Source organism: Pleurodeles waltl, chromosome 5, assembly GCF_031143425.1.
Source record: "Pleurodeles waltl isolate 20211129_DDA chromosome 5, aPleWal1.hap1.20221129, whole genome shotgun sequence".
Taxonomy (NCBI): domain Eukaryota; kingdom Metazoa; phylum Chordata; class Amphibia; order Caudata; family Salamandridae; genus Pleurodeles; species Pleurodeles waltl.
The window spans coordinates 773905679-773927418 of NC_090444.1; the positions used below are offsets into that span (position 1 = coordinate 773905679).

The window sequence follows — 21740 nt, forward strand, 5'->3', positions numbered from 1 at the left end:
CCAAAATTCCAGATTGACTGGGGAGATTGTTGAGGGCTACCTATCCCAAAAGGGAGGTTGCAGAAGCATAGATGGGTCTATGTTTGTGAAGTGCTCATGAGCACCGAAGGCACTATAACAGGGTGGATAGCAACAGGGGGGACTAGTAAGGGAGCTTTCATAAAGAGAATTATAGAGCTTAACTGACTGTGGTTTTGTTCCCAGTAGGAAGGACCTTCTCAGAGAGGGAATGGCCTGGCAGCCATCCAGATGGCCACTGAAGCTGTGATATGAGATAATATTGTTCAAAGTCCAGGAGTCCCAAGTCACCAACTTCACATGGAAGTAGCCAGCACTACTCGCCTGCTACCACTGTGGAAAATAAACGTGCCTAGTGTTGTATCCAAATCATGGGAGCGCTATTATCCTAATCAAGGCTATCTGGCTCATGACTGACAAGGGCAGCATCGCTCCAAAAGTGAATCCTACCTTCAGCGTCTGAATAGCACTGCCCAAGTTACCACCCAGTAGGTCCTCCAGCGAGTGATATATGTTAATGACAAGAAATCTGAATGTGACCAGTTCTCTGTGAAGTTTAGTCCAGCTGGAGATGAGGTGAATTGCATACCTGATTTGGAGAGGGAAGATGCAGGATTTGGACCAGTTGACCTCAAACTCAGAGACCGCTTGAAAGTCCAGAGTGCAGTTGGGTGTGGCATGTAATGGGTGTCTCCACATAGATTGCTTCCCAGGGCGATGGCAGTGTGTAGTGGGGTGTAATTAGAGACTGACCACTCGAGCCAAACTGTATCCCATGGAGATGTGGGTTTTAAGTCGGGTGGGATGAGGGACTGGCCTCTCCAGTTAGACCACTTTCATAGAGACAAGCTTGGTTAGTAGGGTGTGGCAAGGCATTAGCTATCTGATCACAGTGCTTCTGAAGGTAATTGGTGTGCCTAGTAGGGTGTAGAGAAGAACTGGCCTCTCCCGTGAGACCTCTATACAGGGCGAAGGCTGTAATTAATAGGGCTCGGTGAGGCACTAGTCTCTCCATGAAGACTGTGTACCAGGCAACGGTTCTGCATAGTAGGGTGATTTGTGGGACTGACCTCTCCTCTGAGACCCCTTTACAGGGCAAAGGATGTATGTAGTACAGATTCGTGAGGAAATGGCCTCTCTATTGAGGCTCTGTACCTGCGAAAAGTTGGGTCTAGTAGGCTTTGTGTATTAGAGGCATGCCCTTATAATGCAATTTAGCTTCAGCCGTCCACTATTGTCTCTAGAAATGGCTCTGAGCATGTACAGGACTTTTAGTTTCTACATGATCTTGCAAGACTCTTGTGAAAGCTAGCACAGCCTCTGTGTACTCTTGCGAGACGCCTGTGGGATATGCGAATAGTTAAAGAAAGATTCTGTTATACTTTGGCCCTGAGGGGACCCCATAAGTGCCAGGGGTACAGGGTACCTCTACCCTGCCAACTTGTATGGTATTTTGTTTACAAATTCAGAACATGGGGACCAAGTCCCCACATGCAGTAATGGCAGTCACAACATTTCTGTGTTTGTTGCAGCCAGCCCATATGAGCACACATCTGGCATGAGTAGAGCTCCCGCATTTGACCCATCAGATGGACACACAAACACACACACTCTTTCTCTCATAGGTAGAAAATAGATTCGTTATTTTGTTGACCACATTGCCTTAAAGGTAAAGGTCCAATATAATTTTAGTATTTCCCAAAGCTAAGCTAAACATCCTCAGATACAAATCAGAGCTACTTTCAGCATCAGAACTCACTAAATTCTTCAGTACCCTTCTTTTGGATTTCAGGGTGCACTTCCTGTGACATAGTCACACTGCACTGATACAACACTCAAAACAATGACACATATTTTATAACTAGAAAAAATATTTCAGGAGGTCTACCATTCAAAAAACGAGGGCTTAATGCAAAATAACACTAAAGAGTAAATAATATGGTACGTACTTAAACAATGCACAATGTCCTTGGAGAGACCAGGAAAAAAGAAAAGGATGAAACAACCAGCTTGAAATCAAATTTTGAATCAAAATTGCAAAACATGTAAACTACGAGATAACAGTTGGTAGCAAAGAAGAAAAAAAGATAATTGTCACTTGCAAGATTGAACCTTCTCCGCTAAAATGAGACCCAGGGAAGAAGAAACACCAATGTACCGTCTGCATGTGGCTTCATTTGCTGGTGTTTCTACTGTTAACCTTTCCATCCTGTTGGTAGGTACCTCAAAGGTGCATTCCATTGAAAACGTGGCCAATGTGAATGATTGTGAAAAGCAGCAGAGATTCAAATCGGGCTCCCTTTTTTTTGGCTGAGCAGAAACCCTGGCATTCCCAAAGCAGTGCTTTTTTTTGTAAAACAAAAGTCCTCCATCTGAAATGCAGATACTCTAGGGACGATAATATGATTTAACGAAACTGTCAGATAAATTAACGTGGGAAACTTTTTCATTTTCTTAACCTAAAGAAAGGAGAGGCAGAAGATAACAAAAGCGCTGGTGTGTCATAAAGGAAGAGAATAGAGAGTCAACACGTTAATGGGCATGTGACTAGTATTTTATAGTTTATGTACCTTTTTCTAAATTTGTTTTTACTTTCCTGTTTTCCTTCTGATTCTTTTCCTGTAATTAATAGGTGAAGTGGTTAAATGCAAATAAAAACAACTGCAGTATGTGAAACTTGCAGTATGACAACTTGCACCCATTATTTTTAGTTTTCGCCTACGAGACAGTTTTTAGCTAAACAGTAGATGAAAGCCTCTTGTGTCCCATACCAAAAACTTACAGTGGCTTAAAATCCCAACAGTTGTTTGCCGTTGGTTGGCTTAACTGTCACTTTAATTGGCTTGCTTCTTCTTTGATAACTTGCTTTCCTCTTATGTTTGTTCCCGCAGTCCATAACATCGTTATCATCCTTTCAATTAGATAACTTTTGTTCTCCCATTCCTCACACTCAAGGACATCTTTTTTTCTTTCAGCATTCATGAAATGCTGCACGTCTTCTAGTTCTCTCCCTTGTATGTGTGTTCCCCTCTAAACACCTGCCCCACTTCCCCCATGCTCTCCGTGTTGATTCTCCATCCCTCTCGCCAAGGCCTTGTTTGCTTTCAAAACTCCTCCCTGCCTTTTCTTTTATTACCTTTTTTGGCCTCCTGAAGGTCTAGATTCAAACGCCTCTGTTTTGTACCTTGGCCCCACCCACTCCCTCTTGCTTTTCTCCCACCTATTGCCTCTACTCTCCTCCTCCTCCATTTGACAGCAAATCCTTCACAATCCACTTTTTTTCATGTATGTTTTTGCACGGCGCTGGCCGTAGCCATTTATTGCTGGGTTGCTCTGCGGTGTAATAAGGCTTTTGCGCTGCAAAAAATAATATTTTTTAAAATTTACAGATCCAAATCACATCCGTCATCTAATTGGTAAATAAATACAAAAAATGGCGCCCACAAAATTCCCGAGGCACGTTCATGTTTGATGACGCATGTATGTGCATGCATCATTATGGGGCCAGCACGTGGTGTGTGTCACGGCAAAAAGATTAAATAAGCGAAAAGGTCAAAAACGCAAGAGCTATTGGCTTTGTCAGTGCTTGCTAGTGAATCTTGCTAGTGTCACTCTATAATCTTTCACTGTGTGACTGCATTATTTGATTGGAATTTTACGCTCATGCTGGATAACCCCTGTCTAGCTGCAAAACACCCAAAAACCATAGAATTAGATCTCACAATTTTGCTTTTTATCGTATACAATGAATGTACTCTTAAAGGCCCGATTACTAGGGTACGTTTCTCTCCATGGAGAAGATTCCAAGGTTGGAGTTAATGTTTCCTGCTGGTATCTTTCTGTGAGAAAATGGGGATTACAAGTTAAAGGCCTTGAAATGTGGAATAACTTGCTGGACCTGGAGTAGGTGACGAAAGAGTGTCTGGAGATGGGTAGGCTGTAGTCTCTCTGAGAGAAGTATTGCTTTTCTTCCCTGGGTGCTGCCTAAGGAGTCAGGCTGAAGCTGGGTTGTGCCCATGCCCAATATTTCCACATGTGCTTCAGTAGCTAGGTACTACAATATCGATAGCTACAGTTTAGAAATATTTGGTTTACTCAGATATTCAGATAAATAACTGAGCATAGTACACCGTGCCCCTCAACAGACGGTAAAGTATTTGTTTTTTAAAGAACTATGGTAACCTTGCTTTGAAGTTTCCAATCACCGTTTTAGTTCACGCTGCTTCTTTGAGTTGCTGTTGTGAAAATAGCATGCCTCTCATGTCACACCTAACATATTTCTTTTCTTGGGTCCATTATTTCTTTAGGTTACTGGAGAAAACAGCTGGATCACATTTGTGCCCACCTTCGATGTTATACACAGAACAACTCTGAGTTCAAGGCTTTGATTGGTGAACCTCGAATGGGGAAGGTAAGGGAAACGCTTCAGTGCAGGAGCCCACGTTGGATGTGATCCATGTATTTTGTCTGGATTTTTTAGATCACCCAGCATTTTTCGTCATTGTTAATGTAACACTGTCCTCATTGTTCAAAAAGAATGCAGTGATCTTCAAAAAAGGTCAAAATAAATAGTATGAAACAACTCCTCATTACAATAAGTCAGGAGGTTTTGCAGTGTATAAAACAGACAGCAGATTTAGCATTATTCAAAGGAGTGAAGTTAAATGTCAAAGTCAAAAAGCAGTGAAGTTATTACATCTTATTGTGTCGAAAAGAAAGTAATTCGATGAAAACTAGCAGTCAGGAGACCATTTTGCTGTGATATCCTGCGTAAGTCAGCCAGAGTAATACTCAGGGTGTTTTCTACTCAGGAACTGATCAAAGTATCAACTAACTATTCTTTTCTGTATTCTGTAACTAAAACTCAGCTGATAATCTTTTATGTTAGCAAGGTCTGAAAAAAAAACAAATGGAATTTCCAACCACTTTTCTGTCCTAAATGAACACAGTGGGCCCTATTCACAAAGGTAAGTCTAAAAGTGTAGCTAGATTTACTACATGTACATTTACTCTTACACCTTTGAGTAACTTTACTACTTTTGACTATTCCCGATATATGAGTGTAAAGTTACTTAAAAGTGTAGACCTACATATCCCCACACCCTGAAATAGGATGTGAAGTCAATATAAATGTCAAATGCAACCATAAAGTTACTACTAGTACTGACTTTCCAGCTGAATTTGACGTTCCACACATTTGGTGGATGCTTCGCCATTGGGCTGGTGCCCTACCTCAGGTAAAGTACAGGGAAAAGTTTAAGTGTTCCTTAAACACCAAAAAAGAATAGAAAACAATACTAGTATAATAATGTTAAGCAATCTTATATATTTTAAATATAAACTAATATAAAACATTGCAGAGTTACTAACTTATTTCTAAAGTGAACATTGAATGATTTTCTACCTGTTAAATTAAAATAAAGTTATTTCTCTGAAGTTTCAATTAAAAAGAATCCCCTGCTAAAGTAATATATATGTGTGTGTGTGTGTGTGTGTGTGTGTGTGTGAGAAATGATGACAAATGATGTTAGAATTAATTAAAAGTAAATATTAATGTTACATTCATTTTTAAATTTCAAAACGTTCATAAAATATTTTAAAATAGAAAAATAGGTTTTATTTATAGACAATCTTTTAACATTAAACAAAATGTAGTTATATTTTTAAAAAGTTTATATTCACATTTGTTTTTGACAGGGTTTCTTTTTATGTCCCTGCCTCTATTATTTTCTAAAGGAAGGTTTTGCAGTTTCAGTGGTTGGCCATCTGCGGTGCTGCATGTGTCCTTGCTCTGGGTGGGAGTACATGTTTTGGGTCCTATTTGGCTGTAGTAACTATAGAAGGGCAGTTTGTGAATAGCAATGGGCTTACTTTTTTGTGGATGGGTGTCTCTAAACTCCTCAGTATTCTATCTTAACCTTCCCTTCTCCTCTCTTAACCGCTTCCTTTTAGTTGTAAATATTCCCCATTTTCTAGCAACTTTCCTCTGACTCACCCATGTTTACTACTAAATGTATACCTTCGTGAGCGGAGAGCTCCACAGTGTGGGCAGAGTTCTCCTTACAGTAAAGATAGGAGAGATGGAAGCGTAGACCTCTGCATGTAGGTATGTGAGTAACATTTTGTAGTAAGTTAGTAGTACTATTATAGTACTATTAACGACAATGTAGTTTGTAAATAGGCCTCCATGTGTCGCAACATTGACCTATCCACTCCACTGTCCTACTACACCATCAACTCCCTACCAAGATCAATCAAATAGCACATCTTTAAATCCATTACTATTGATGATCTAATGAGCATCTTACTTCCCTCAAAAACTTTATATGATGACACACTATGATTCCTATCTAATCCTTGCAGTCGCCACTCTCATACCATATCTGGGGAGTGTACTTACCACTCTGACTACAGCTACCTTTCAGTCCACTATGTAGTAGGTTCTCCTGCTCCTCATAACACTACATAAGCACCCATACAACCTTGCGAACTTCTGGCACATCATCCATCTCCCTTTCTGAGCATAGTCCTGGAAAATGTGGTGTTGATACAACAGCAAGGCCCATTAGTAAGGTTCTTAAACAGTGGTAACAAAGAAGCTACAACACTGTAGGTTATCAGTAACACCTTGATAATCATTAAAGAGGGCCTGCTTCCTTGTCCTCCTGATATCTCAGAACCCACTTCTTTCCGCTGCATACTTCTTTCTACCCCCTCCACCGTGATAGACATCTCACAACTAATTTCCACCTTAACAGAAAACAAGATGTCCACATGGATTCATCAAAATGACCTCTTCCTGTAAACCATGGTGCCTTCAGGGTTTACATCTTCCTCGAGTAACCAGATGTTACCCATAACCAATATTATCAGGCCACAGTGCTATATGTTGTAGCATCATTGGCCAGCAGCAATAGTCCCCTAAGACAGTCAATGAACACCATCCAGTCCTGCCAAGTTATTAAAATCATAATTGATTTTTTTTATTTATGAACATTGGCGTGCCTTAGTCTGATACTGAGGGTGAGCTCAACAATATAAAAAGTTTAGGCTCTCTCCCCCCATATCCACTAATCACTATTCATATATTGCATATACTAATACAACCACAGCCTTTGAGTCAAGAATCATGAAAAGAACCCATGTGGCCTAAAATCAATATACTCAGAAAAACGATTATGTGATGACTAAAATGTCTGAACTAATCTCAGCCACTGATAATTACTATGGACGTCATTCCATATCATTGCTGATACCAACACAGCAATGTCTGTAGATTCAAGCCTCCCTTTTCAACATCTACTTTCTGTTCCTTAATGAAACATAAGGTCATAAAGATAGGGCAACATCATACTCACTGCTCTCAAGAACACGAGCCATAAATACCTGAAAGCTATCACAGGCTTAATGTAGGTGGTGTGATTTTGCCTTCCAGTCACTGATTGGAGAGGCTTGCTGCAAGTCAAAGCACAGGAGGAAGGCTTCCCCTAGTGTTTGGGCACATGCTCGGTCACACATAAAACACGAAAGTCACATGAAAAGCAGAAGCAGAGAGATTCATCAGCGCCCATCATTTAGCCCCTCTCGATGAGCAACAGCACCAGTCCTTTTGGGAGATTCTCCTCAGTACATGGTAATCCCTCTCACCTTCTTTCCTAAACTAAAGTTTGAACAACAGAAGTTGACTCTGTTCTCTGTGAAACCTCTGGGACGCTCTCAAATGCCCCTCTGTGTACCAACAGTCTGTCCCCATGTGAATCCGTCCACATCAGTATCTCCCCTGCCCATACATGCCAACATTTTAAAGCAGGTAACTGGAAGATTTTTAAAAAAAAAGTAGTTGGGAAAATGTATTATCCCTGTTGCCTTCGACTGTGGGAGAGGCAATCTGTCTGAATTGGGTCTATTAAACCATGGGGACAGACAATCAGCATTTCATTTTTGCCAGTTTAATAACATAGCGCAAACAAAAACAGAGGTTTTCTATATATGTAAAACTGCCAAAAAATGTAATGTCGAGGCCTGTCACTCACTCTAATCTCCCTTTCCAAGAATTAAGTGCAAAGCATTCTGGCTCACAATATATATTTCTGAGATCAAGCTCCCTTGTTTCCAGCAGATCATAATTTGGCAGGCCGAATCAGGTTTCTGTGTGCAGGAATCGGGAGGCAGAAGACTAGCCTTGAAACCGATAGTATCCTGATTCAGGAGAGTTAGTATGTATGGCATTCTGTTCCCCCTCTGTGTAATATAGTCTTCTTTGGGAATATGTTTCAGTGAAACAAAAATGTTTGTTGAGCAGGCCTTAAAAAGCGTTGTACCCGCTGAACGAACTGCTCTGCCTCCAGTATATCCTTCAGAACACAGGGTTGAAACATAGGCAGAAAGTAATAATATTGTGTGGCATTCAGAGTGCTGCGTAAGGCAGTCACACAAATCAATAAAGAACACTGTAAAAGCAGTAACAGAAATTGGAATTCTTCAGGTTCTCATGGAGGGGGTCACAGTGAGTGTAAATGTAAGGCCTCTCAGTGCAGGCAGTTGAGAAAACAAATACTGTAGGATGAAACTAGTCTTTAATAGGTCACAACCACAGAGGGTCAGACTGACTGCAACAAAGAAGAGGTTTGATCTGGCTGCAGCACAGGACAGCTGGAAGTAGTTAGTCCCACCACTAGATTGAGATCAGATTTTCTGAAGAGCTCTTCTGCAAGACTTCACATCAGGGAAGGATCCATTGCAGATGCTCCTGTGCATGATTTTGTATCAAAATCCATATATTCTACAGTTTTACTGTTTGATTCTAGTACTTCACCAATTATATACAAAGCGTGTGACACCCAGGAAACAGTATCACAGTACCTTTCTGGCTTTTTCCCAAGTAAATACTTCTGGCTTAATATTCAACAACGGTTCGGAATGCCACGGACAAGTACTGTGTGTAGAGCACCGCCCTCCTTAACTTGCTGAGGACATTGGCCTTATGCTTGGAGAGGTCAAGGGAAAAAAAGAATTATTGGCACATTACATCCAGATTAGAGCCAACACACTGGAAGATACACAATCACCCTTGAGCTTTCGAGAAATATTACATTCAAATTGCAGCCTACTGCTTGCATTTCCGGACATTATGTGTTGATTTAAGAAATTCGCCAATGGCCTGATAAAGCCAGTGGGATATTTGCATTTGAAGTAATCAAAAATGGAAGCCTGCAGTTTATGCTTTTAAACGTTCTTTGGAGGGAAACAAGAAATATTGCCGCACATTTTATAGAGCATACAAAATAAAAAACAATGTATTTAATATAAATAAATGAATAACCACAAATGCATTTACACTGGCACGCCAATATTAACATGCTAAATTACGGGCAAAGAGCTAAAGATTAAAACCCTAATGTATAATCGACATTGAAGCATAGCAGTTTTCCAATGCAATGAGATAATATTCAGTATCCACCATATTTTAAGGGGCATGTAGCTTGGACAACAGAGTTGGCAATAGCATTGTTTTGTTAACAAATCCCTTTTGTTATGAAACTGGGTGAAATTGCAATCTTCCTCTGTGTCTTGGCTCCCTTAGGCATGTGTACTGATTATAAAGGACATGTGACACCTCGACGGGACCCGTTCCTTTTTCTGGCACCATAACCAGGCCTCAAAATCAGATGCAGTTCAAGTCGCTATGCCCTGTGAAATGATCTGGATCATAAACTCATTGGGAATTAACCTCTTAACAATAAAAAGCACTTGTGGTGGAGGGAGGAGGCAGTAACTATTAGATTGCTTAAAAAACCCAGGCTGAGTTTTCTTTCTGTTCTAAATATATGTGCTTGCATTTGGGGGCACTCTATACCTGGTGATTTTGTCTTCTTGAAGTAACAATGGCAGTGATCCATGTAACTTCAAATCCCACCAGAATAGCTTGTTGCTGAGATGGATTTAAATGTATGCATTTGCAGGGGAGGTTCACCTCATTGTCCTGAAAGCCTAAGGTTACCACAAGAAGCTAAATTTAGAACGACATGCCAATCTCTAGTCTTTTCCCATTGATCTAAGTAAGGTAAGCAATCTATTCACCAGCGCCCTTGATTTTTGGCTGTGTCAGCAGGATAGGGTCCTACATGAGGTACCCCTCTCATCAAAGAGCTACCCTTCTCATAACAGTCACAACCACACCACTTCTGCCCTGAATGACAAGCACTTGCTGTCCCTCATAGGCCATCAGTTTTAAAACCTGCTCCATCCTCTCAAACACGCGCATCAGCATCATTAATGCTGGACTGGAAAAATACCCACTTCAAGGGGGTCACTTTAAAATAGGAACTCAGGGCAGTACCAAAGTCAAAACTAAGAAATGCAGTAAAACAGACACAAAGCCGTCTCTCTTCATGAACTGAGCAAATGATTTCCCTCACATAAGTTTGCACCTTCACTCAGACTCCGACTTGTCAACCTCAAATCCCGACTAGTCGATTGCAAACATTTTTTCCCAGCAGAATCATAGGTGGTCATTCCAACCTTGGCGGTAAAAGCCGCTTACCGCTGTCAGAAGACCGGCAACATCCCGCCGCGGCCGCGGTAAACCGCCACGGTCATTCTGACCCACAACAGGCAAACCGCCAAAATACAGACATCCACAAAAGTCCGCCACACCAAAGGCCAGCGAGAAACTGGCGATGACCAAACCTCCACCGTCACGCCAACAGAAATACGCCCACACTATCACGACACACAAATCCACGCGGCGGTCTTTCAACCACGGTATTCCATTGGCGGTACACACCGCCGCGCTCAAAATACACACACTCTTACAAAACACAGCCACATTGGACAATTCAAAATACACACACCTGATACACATACACACACCACTCCCACACACCCAACACAATATAAAACACACACCCACATCACCCACAAACCTCCACTCCTAGAGAATCGGTACCACGCACAGAGAAATAGAGATCCGAGCACCCAGACGCGCATATTACATTCACCCAGCAATATTACCACGCACTTCACACAACACACCAATACACATCACCACACTTAGCACCACACAATCCACACCACACATCACCCACACCACCCCATGGCACCGCAAAGACACTCCAAGGTTTTCTGAGGATGAACTCAGGGTCATGGTGGAGGAAATCGTACTGGTAGAGCCACAGCTCTTCGGAACACAGTTGCAGCACACCTCCATTGCCAGGAAGATGGAGCTATGGAGCAGAATAGTCGACAAGGTCAACGCTGTGGGACAGCACCCAAGAAATAGGGACGACATCAGGAAGCGGTGGAACGACCTACGGGGGAAGGTGCGTTCAATGGTATTCAGGCACAACATCGCGGTTCAGCGGACTGGCGGCGGTCCACCACCTCCTCCCCCAGAATTTACAACATGGGAGGAGCAGGTCTTGGCGATCCTGCATCCTGAGGGCCTCGCAGGAGTATCTGGAGGAATGGACTCTGGTAAGTCTCATCTTCACTACTTCATCCCCCACCACCCCACAGCATGCCAACTCATACCCCCACCCACACCCTCACCCCCATCACACGTACTCCTTGCAAATGTCTCACCATCACAACCCACCTATCCCAACCCCGAGCCCTGCATGCGACCACAAAGCATGGACACCCATCACCAAAGCATGCCCACTGCACATCCCCATCCCCCCCCCCAAACCACCGTCACAAAAGCCCCCACACAGGAATGCAAGCACTGGGGGACACGGGCACCCACCCATTGCACGCTATGGCACACACAGATGCAATAACCATCCCTTTATACCCCTGCAGGACCCGAACGCCACGTCACCGCGCAGGAGGGTCCACAAATGTCCACTCCACCCCCAGAAGAGGCCCACAGTGATGACAGCACCTCTGTCGACCTGGATCTAGATGACCAGCCCGGCCCATCGGGGACCTCGGGACAGTCGGTTCCCCTCACACAGCCACAGACCACTGCAGACCTACCCCCCTCTGGGAACACCAGCACAGCACCCACCCAGCGGGCCCATACCTCTGTCCCCAGGACACGTCAATCAGCGGTGTGTCCACCACTACAGGGCACCCAGGCTAACCCACCACCCCAACAACACCAGGGACCTGGGGGCAGTGGTAGTGGGCACACGGTCCAGGGGACAGAGGCCCAGGGAAATAGGGGAACTGGGAGGGCTGCTGTGCGACAGGTGGGGGACAGGCCCAGGGAACCCACTCTCCACGAGGCCCTATCCTCCATCATGGGAGCCTACCATCATTCCCAGGAGACGATGGTGACGGTACTGGCCAGGTTTCAGGAGATCCAGCTCCTGCAGGAGGAACAGTATTTGGGGTTCAGGGAGGAACTACGAACCATCAGTTCCGCCCTGGGCACCATTGTAGGGGCTCTGAATCTGGTTGGCGGGACACTGTGGCACCACAAAGGGCCCCTGACACTAGCATGGACCAAGAACTGCCTACCACCTCTGCCGGCGCTAGTGGACAGGAGGCCCCGCCACAGGACCAACAGGCCACCAGCACCCCACCCCCTGCAGAAGGACAACCACTCCGCAAGCGGGCCCTGAGATCCAGGAAGAAGACAGAGTAAGATGCCAAGACCCCCGCCAGGAAAGGATACCTCCCTGATTGTCATCCCACTGTCCCACATTGTCACCCTGTCCATCCTTAAACTGCCCATGCTCCACTTTCCACAGGCATTTGGACAATGCACCTGTGATACAAATAGTCTGGACTCTGCCATGGACAATCCTCCACCATCACCCCTCACCGATTTGCAACCACCCACCAATATAGAGCACTGTAATAAACACAGTTATTGCACAAAACAATCAGGAGTCTGGCTGTGATTTTGAACAAATGTATTAGACATTAACGTGCCAAAATGCTTATTTACATTGTGATGCCAACATACCAATGTCACACAGCTGTAGTTCATGGGGAAACAAAGCAGATGTCACACAGTGGGGCCCACATCTCTGAAATCGGAAGGGAAAGTCACAACTCAGTTACCATACACTGGGGGAAAAGGACAGACAGTAGAGAGGTAGTAGTGTTTAAGTATATGTAATATGCCAGTGTGTATTCTTACCTGTGTGTCATTGGAAATACTGCTGTATTACTGTGTTCCTGTTGTCTATGTCGTCTTCTTCGGCTTCCTCGTCTTCACTCTCCACAGGCTCCACAGCTGCTACAACACCACCATCTGGACCATCCTCCTGCAGAAAAGGCACCTGTCATCGCAAAGCCAGGTTGTGAAGCATACAGCAGGCCACGATGATCTGGCACACCTTCTTTGGTGAGTAGAATAGGGATCCACCTGTCATATGGAGGCACGGGAACCTGGCCTTCAGGAGGCCGAAGGTCCGCTCGATCACCCTCCTAGTTCTCCCATGGGCCTCATTGTAGCGTTCCTCTGCCCTTGTCCTGGGATTCCTCACTGGGGTCAGTAGCCATGACGGGTTGGGGTAACCAGAGTCACCAATTAGCCACACACGTTGCCTCTGGAGTTGACCCATCACGTAAGGGATGCTGCTATTCCGCATGATGTAAGCGTCATGCACTGAGCCAGGGAACTTGGCATTAACATGGGAGATGTACTGGTCCGCCAAACATACCATCTGCACATTCATCGAATGATAACTCTTCCTGTTTCTGTACACCTGCTCACTCCTGTGGGGGGGAACCAAAGCCCCATCAATGGCACCTATGATGTTGGGGATATGTCCAAGGGCATAGAAATCACCCTTCACTGTAGGCAAATCCCCCACCTCTGGGAAAACGATGTAGCTGCACATGTGTTTCAGCAGGGCAGACAACACTCTGGACAACACCTTGGAAAACATAGGCTGGGACATCCCTGATGATATGGCCACTGTTGTTTGAAATGACCCACTTGCAAGGAAATGTATCACTGACAGCACCTGCACTAGAGGGGGGATCCCTGAGGGTTGGCGGATTGGTGACTTCAGGTCTGGCTCCAGCTGGGCACACAGTTCATGAATAGTGGCTCGGTCAAGCCTGTATGTCAGTATGACATGTCTTTCCTCCATTGTCGACAGGTCCACCAGCGGTCTGTACACCGGAATATTCCGCCATCTCCTCGCATGTCCCAGTGGACGGTGCCTATGAAGGACAACAGCGAGCACAGAGTCAATCAACCCACAGGTACGTAACCACAGCTTGCACATAACACAATTCTCACTCCATTGAATGGTTTGTATGAGTGTTGATGCAAGGCCTAGGTATGTGTGACGCAGTAAAAAGTAAGCCATGTGGGCCCCTGAAATGGCGGCTGCCTGACCTGTGAAGTGCGACAATGGGATGTGAGGTAAATGCGCTGGCGTGGCATACCGTGGCGGTAGGCGGTCGAAGACCGCGGCGCAAAGCAGCATTGGTTAACATTGAACCCTATGGGTCTGATGAGCCAATGACGATGTGCGCCGGCGGTCGCGGTACGCACCGCCGCGGGCGTGACCGCCATTTTCTATCTGCTTAATCACTCAATGCCTGATCTTCGACAGGAGAGGACCTACACTGCAAGTGCTGCTGTGACCTCGGTCTGGAAGAGACAATGGCTCATGCGACTGGGGAAAGGGCCCCTGCCTTCACAGCTCAGGAGTTGGAGAAACTTGTGGATGGGGTCCTCCCCCAGTACGCGCTACTCTACGGTCCTCCAGACCAACAGGTAAGTACACTGGGAGCATGCTTTATGGGCTATGCCTGTGTTGAGTGGGGTGGATGAAAGATGGTGGGGAGGGTAGCGATTGAGGCATGCATCAAACGACGGTGAGAGCATGTGCCACATGGCAAGGGTAGGGATGGGGGGGCCACTCACATTGAATATGCAGAATGTGATGACTATTTTTCTCCCCCTGTACATTTCACATAGGTCAGCGCCCACCAGAAGATCGATATTTGGCGTGCCATCGCCAAGGACGTCCGGACCCTGGGGGTCCACCACAGACGGGGCACCCACTGCCGGAAGAGATGGGAGGACATCCGCCGCTGGAGCAGGAAGACGGCGGAGGCTCAGCTGGGGATGGCCTCCCAATGTGGGGGGGGGTGCCAGTCGGACTTTGACCCCCCTGATGTCCCGGATCCTGGCGGTGGCCTACCCCGATTTGGATGGGCGCGTGAGGACATCACAGCAGACATAAGGGGGTGAGTACACTCTCATTTTGTTGACTTAGCGCGCAGTGGAGGTGTCTGGGTGGGGGAGGAGGGCTGTGGGTATCCCTAGGCCAGGGCGATTTCTGTAGGCTAGGCCCCTCTGTAAGGCATGGCCCTGTGCCCCCGCCCCCCACCTCTGTAGGGTGCCTAGTACAGCTATTCATGGCCCTGTGTCATCTATGTGTGCAGATGTCGTCCATAGGCTTGTAGGCCATGTCCCACGGATTGAGTAGTCGACCCCAAGTGCGCGGCGTAGTGCAGGGGGCTTCTGTGTCTGTCCTGTCCGCCAACGGTGTCGCCAATGCATGCACTCAACATGTCTTTATTTTCTCCCCCGCCCCCTTTTTTGTGGTCTTCCTGTTCATGTGTGCAATAGCATCTTCAGGCGGAGGAGAAGTGGCATCGGAGCACGAGGGAGCTGCATCCCACATGGCCATGGGGGGCCATGCAACGGACTCCGAATTCACCAGTGGGACAGAGGGCGAGGGGAGCTCCACAGCAGGGACTCGGGCAGACATCAGTGACACCGACTCGTCCTCTGAAGGGAGCTCCCTTGTGGTGGCGGCAACATCTGTGCCCCCCGCAACAACAGGTACAGCCGCCACCCACCGCACCAGCACCGCCCTCCTAGCAGCCCCTCAGAGTTTGCCCCTTGCCTGCTCACCCAGGAAAGTGGGCATCTCCTTCGCCCCAGGCACCTCAGGCCCTGCCCCAGTCACTCCTGCTGCCCTCAGTGAGGAGATCATTGACCTCCTGAGGACGCTCCCTGTTGGGCAGTATACCATTTTGAATGCCATCCAGGGTGTAGAAAGGGAGGTGCACCAGAGTAATGCATACCTGGAGGGCATTCATTCTGGTCAGGCTTCCCTTCAGCAATCGTTCCAGACTATGGCCTCAGCACTGATGGCAGCCATTGTCCCTGTCTCTAGCCTCCCCCCTCCCACTTCCTCCACCCAGACCCTATCACCTGTACCTCTGCCTATCCCAGACACACCATCAGACCAGCCTGCACACACCTCAACACCCAAGGGAAGCTCAGGCAAACATAAGCACCACACATCACACAGGCATTCACCCAAGCAACATCCACATACAGACATACTAACACCCACTGCCTCCACTGTGTCCCCCTCCTCCTCATCTCCCTCCTCCCTCCCTGTCACGTCTCCACTCACACCTGCATGCACAACATCTTCAGCCACTACGTCCCTCAGCAGCACACACACCAGAACCCCCTGCACACGTGCAGTCACCACCCCCACTGCCATTTACATGTCCCCTGTGTCCTCTCCCAGTGTGTCTGTGACCCCCTCTTCCAAGATACACAAACGCAGGCAGCCACCCACCCAACAGCCATCCACCTCACGACAGCCTCCAGCCCAAGCACCTGCACCCAAAGACACCAGACTTACAACTCCTACAACCACAACCTCTTTCTCCACTCCCATACCCACTACACCTACCCGTCCCACTGCTCCTAAAAAGCTTTTCCTGTCCAAACTCAACCTCTTTCCCCCAACTCCCCCACCCCGTCCATGTCATAGGACTACAGTCAGCACCTCAGCCACGACAAAACCGGCCCCTGTCATCACAGTTTGCCATGGACTGTGGAGTGCCCCACCCTCCAGGGCAGCCAGTTCGGTACGAAGCCAAGGCACGGGCAGCCCACCCCCGGAGAAACATCCCAAGATAGGCAGTGGCCGGCGCGAGAGGGTGAGAACACCAGGGACTAAAACCCCTATCATGGCTCCAGCAGGAAGTGTGGAGACAGCTGGCACACCGCCCAAGGTGGGGAAGGGCCACAGGCGATCAGGGAAGGCTAGGAAGGGCAGCACGCCCGACAACACCGCCATCAGCCCAGGTGGGCATGAGGCCACCAACAGGCCCGGCACAGCTGCCCAGGAGGGCCCCGCCAGCCACAGGACAGATGGGCAGGAGGGCCCCGCCAGACACAGGACAGGTGGCAAATGACCTCCCCGCCATGGCCGGATCCGCTGAACTGGGCCCTTCATCTCAAGCACCGCTGCACTGGGCACCGCCGTCTCAAGCACCGCTGCACTGGGCCCTTCATCTCAAGCACCGCTGCACTGGGCCCTTCATCTCAAGCACCGCTGAACTGGGCCCTTCATCTCAAGCACCGCTGAACTGGGCCCTTCATCTCAAGCACCGCTGCACTGGGCCCTTCATCTCAAGCACCGCTGAACTGGGCCCTTCATCTCAAGCACCGCTGAACTGGGCACCGCCGTCTCAAGCACCGCTGCACTGGGCACCGCCGTCTCAAGCACCGCTGCACTGGGCACCGCCGTCTCAAGCACCGCTGCACTGGGCACCGCCGTCTCAAGCACCGCTGCACTGGGCACCGCCGTCTCAAGCACCGCTGAACTGGGCCCTTCATCTCAAGCACCGCTGCACTGGGCCCTTCATCTCAAGCACCGCTGCACTGGGCCCTTCATCTCAAGCACCGCTGAACTGGGCCCTTCATCTCAAGCACCGCTGAACTGGGCCCTTCATCTCAAGCACCGCTGCACTGGGCACCGCCGTCTCAAGCACCGCTGCACTGGGCACCGCCGTCTCAAGCACCGCTACACTGGGCACCGCCGTCTCAAGCACCGCTGAACTGGGCCCTTCATCTCAAGCACCTCTGAACTGGGCCCTTCATCTCAAGCACCGCTGGCCCATGAGCGGCAGGGGCTGGCCCGCATCTGTGTCGGGCAGGGCTGCACGAAGCACTCTGGGCACCAGGCCCCCTCCAGAAGCAGTGGAGACTGTTATCCACTTGTGAGACTGTGGCTTTGCACTCCCCAGGATGTAACAGTGGGCAGCCCACCCACTGCAAAGACTTGTGAGACTGTGGCTTTGCACTCCCCAGGATTGAACAGTGGGCATGGAGGGCCCTTGTGTATCTGGCGTTGTGCACTCTTCTGGCTGAGGTGCCCCCCCTTCCCTTCCCCCTGAGGTGCCTGTAGTTTTGCTATCTGATGCCCCTGCAGTGTTCTCTCCGTTGGAGTCAGGTATCCTGTGTGGGCTTTGCCCATGTGATTTGGGCCCAGTGGTCCACGAACAATGCCTGCTACAATGCTCGGACTTGTACATTTATGTATATAAGAGATTTTTGATGTGTATATATATATTTTTTTGGCAGTAATACAATATATTCCAATGTTTAGAATCATTTCCTTTTGTATTTGCATTCTTCCGGGGGGTTTGGGGGATGTCACTCTGATGTGTTGCTATGCATTGATGTGTGTGTTGTAGTGGGTGAGGGTGAGGGTGGGTGTGTCGCGTATGTGTGTACCCGTAATAATTTCCCTTCCCCCCTCCCCTGTGTCGTAGGTGCAGTACTCACCGTTGTCTTTTGCGCCGGCGTTCGTGCTCCTGGTAGAGGAGCAGGAACACTATCGCTGGGAGTATGTGGAGTTCGGGTTCCATGCTGTCCTGATTCCTCGTGGGCTGTATGGAGGTGACCGTTTTCCCTTCGAAATGGCTGTTTCCGCTGTGTTTTTATCGGCGGGGCTACCGCCCCGGAAAAGGTGGCGGATTGGTAGGTTGTGATAGAGTGGGCGGTACATTGTCTCCCGCCTGTCTGTTGGCGGTGACCGCCACGCTGTTTGTTTGTACCGCTGTGGCGGGCGGTGTGTTGATGTTGCGGTCGCTGTTGGCGGTTTCCGCCAGGGTCGGAATTCCATTTTTTTTCCCGCCAGCCTGTTTGCGGTTTGGCCGCCGCTTTAACACCGACTGCCAGGGTTGGAATGACCCCCATAGTGTCCTCAGTATAACTATGTACAACACTTAGGGTCACATGTACAAAGCTTTTTTCTCGTCGCAAATGGCCCGATTCGCAGAATCATGCCGTTTGTGATGAGAAAAAAGCATTGTGCGATGTACAGACCCATTTTTGTGATTCAGTAATATATTTATCGAATCGCATAATAGGTTTGCGAGTCGCAATTAGGAAGGGGTGGCCCCTTCCTAATTGCGAGTCGCCGTGCGATGTATGACTGTTGTGTGACCGTGAATGCGATCACAAAACAATAGCAGTTAGCATCAATTTCAAACTGGTGCTAACCCATTCGCAAACAGGAAGGGGTCCCCACGGGTAGTGAAAAGTTATTCCACAACTAGGTTGAGAAACACACCAATAGTAGAGAAGTACCAATAGAAACATTTATAATGAATGTGCCATTATCAAGTTGGGCTTCTTAGGTGTTACTTTCAAAACAGCGTTTAATTAAACTCTTGCTTCAGATGAGTAACATCTCTGTGGGCATTTTTCATTTGTTTCAGTTACTTTAGATATAGCAGTATTCCGTCTGGGACCTTGTATGTTATGTAGGAGTCAAGGAGACCTTGGAAATTGCTCTAGTTGTGCGGGAGCTAGCAGACCCACATACTATATGTATAAAAGTAGGTTTTTATGGTTCCTGCAGTCTTGGGGTTATTCCTTCGCAGTTTTAGCAAACATTGGTTTAGAGGTATTTACACATCTATATTTTAAACAGCAGTTAGACACATATGCACCACTCTCTCATTAGATTTTGTGGTATTCCAAATGCCCATCCATTACAGGTATAGTACCAGTAAGACGAGTGTTTCCTTTACTGCTGCGTTGGCCGCTATTATTTGTACTCTTTGGAAGACTGCATTCCTCTCTCGCATCTCAAGAAATTTTCCTAGCTCCCTCTCTCACTTCCTCTGGCCAGCGTTTCCTGTGCTCCTGTACTGTGTAAGAAATGTGTATATCTCCATGAGAGTGTGCTTGTCCCCAGGTTTAGTGATGATCCATTGTACCAGTGGTAGCAAAAGACAACTAGCCACTAATTTTATTGTGGTGTGAGTGATCTATTTGTGGATCTGATCATATCGGAATCTCTCCCCTTCCCGGATCCTAAAGTCATTCTTAATCTGCTCGAAATATGTGAGCCCTTGTAGATCAAACAGGTCTACAATTCTTAAGCCAGCCAACCACCTTTCAAGAAATCACCCTCTTATAGGTCTGGGGTAAAGTTGTAATCAGCAAATAGTTGGGTCATTGGGGCAGGGATGGTGATTAGGCCCATGTCCTAAGTTGTCATTGTTGCCTGCATAATTAGGGAGGATTCCAAGTCTCATGGTCTGTTTTTTTTAGGGGGACATAGGGCTTTCCTTATGTGTATTCCCACGATGGACTGGTCTATGAACCACCAGTGTTTTTCACTCTTCCTCCTATGCCACACTACTACATATAACATTTGTGGTGCGTAATAAAAATTGGTAATAATTGGACTACCCAATTCACCCTCCCTGTCGGTCTGTACATTTGTCTGGCTATTATTCTTATTCAGGCTGTTTCCTGGTCCAGGTGTAATTGCTTAGGAGTTACTGAATTAGGCACCACATACCCTTAGGGAGAAGCAGTGGCATTGACTGAGCTAGAAAGAGGAATCTCAGCAAGGCTGTAATTTTGGCCGTTGCGATGCACCCCAGCCAAGACAGGCCAGAGCCATTCCATGCCTGGAAGTTTGACTTCACATAAGGGATCAGTATGCTGAAGGCTCCGGTGAGTGCCCAGGCGCTGGGCCTGGCGCGGTCTGTGCACATGGATCGGCCGAGCAGGGAGCTGGCCCATCGGTGGCCTTGCACGGCTGAGTGGTGACTGGGTTGGAGGAGACATTGGTGACTGGCGCCTGGCTGGTGGTGGGGGCACAGCATCGGTGACGGCGATCGGCCTGGTGGCAAGAGGTGAGCGGGCACTGGCTGGGCCCGGCTGAGTGCAGGGAGGCTGATGCCGGACTGCAGCGACGGCCTAGTGGACACTGGATGTGCCACGCCTAAGACGGTGACCGGTGAGCCGATGGCTGGACCAGGCGCTGTCTCGCCGACCTGCAGGCTCGCAGAAGGAGTGCGCTGTGGCCCTCCGGGGTGCACTAAGTGGTGAGTGGTAGTGACCGGCAGCCCAGCAGGGTGACAAAAGTGACCACATGAGAAAGAATAAACAGCAAGGGACCCTCCCCAAGGCAACACAATGGGTCACTATGCGCTGCCTGCTCCAGCGTCGCAGCATGCCTCACTTCATGCCTCTGGCTGAGGGGGTCAAGGTGAGGAAACTGGGAAGCCATCAAGGGCTGAATTGCTGCAGCTCATCCAGGGATCACAGCAGGCGTTGGAAAGCAAGATTGAAACTGTGGCCATAAAGGTCAATCGCTTGCGCACTGACCTCCGCAAGGTATCCAATAAAGTTTGTGTAGCGGAAGGCTCTATCGAGCAACTTCAGGCAGAGGTGGCCACCTTGAAAGAGCAGGTAGCAGCGATGGAGACTCATTCTGGGGCATTGGAGGTTAGAGTGGAAGACTCAGAGGGGCGCGCTCGCCGCAATAACATACGATTGCTGGCGCTCGGGGGACCCATCCAAAGCACTTTTTGGAAGCCTGGATTAGAGATATTCTGAAGACGGTTGGTCTCACGCCTATGTTTGCAGTCAAGAGGGTGCATCGGGCATTGGTGGCGCGGCGGCGGCCTGGGGCCCTACTGAGGGCCATCATTGCTCGCATCTTGAATTATAAGGACAGAGA

At 47.9% G+C, this 21740-nt stretch overlaps 1 protein-coding gene across 3 annotated transcripts in view; it reads left to right on the top strand.

Annotated features, from left to right (window-relative positions):
- DZANK1 (double zinc ribbon and ankyrin repeat domains 1) overlaps window positions 1-21740 on the top strand; it is a 741684-nt gene that overhangs the window by 502441 nt on the left and 217503 nt on the right. For all 3 annotated transcript variants that reach the window (XM_069234738.1, XM_069234737.1, XM_069234736.1), the window contains one exon: window positions 4326-4429. In XM_069234738.1, coding sequence (XP_069090839.1) covers window positions 4326-4429 — 104 coding nt within the window. The remainder of the gene's footprint in view (window positions 1-4325; window positions 4430-21740) is intronic.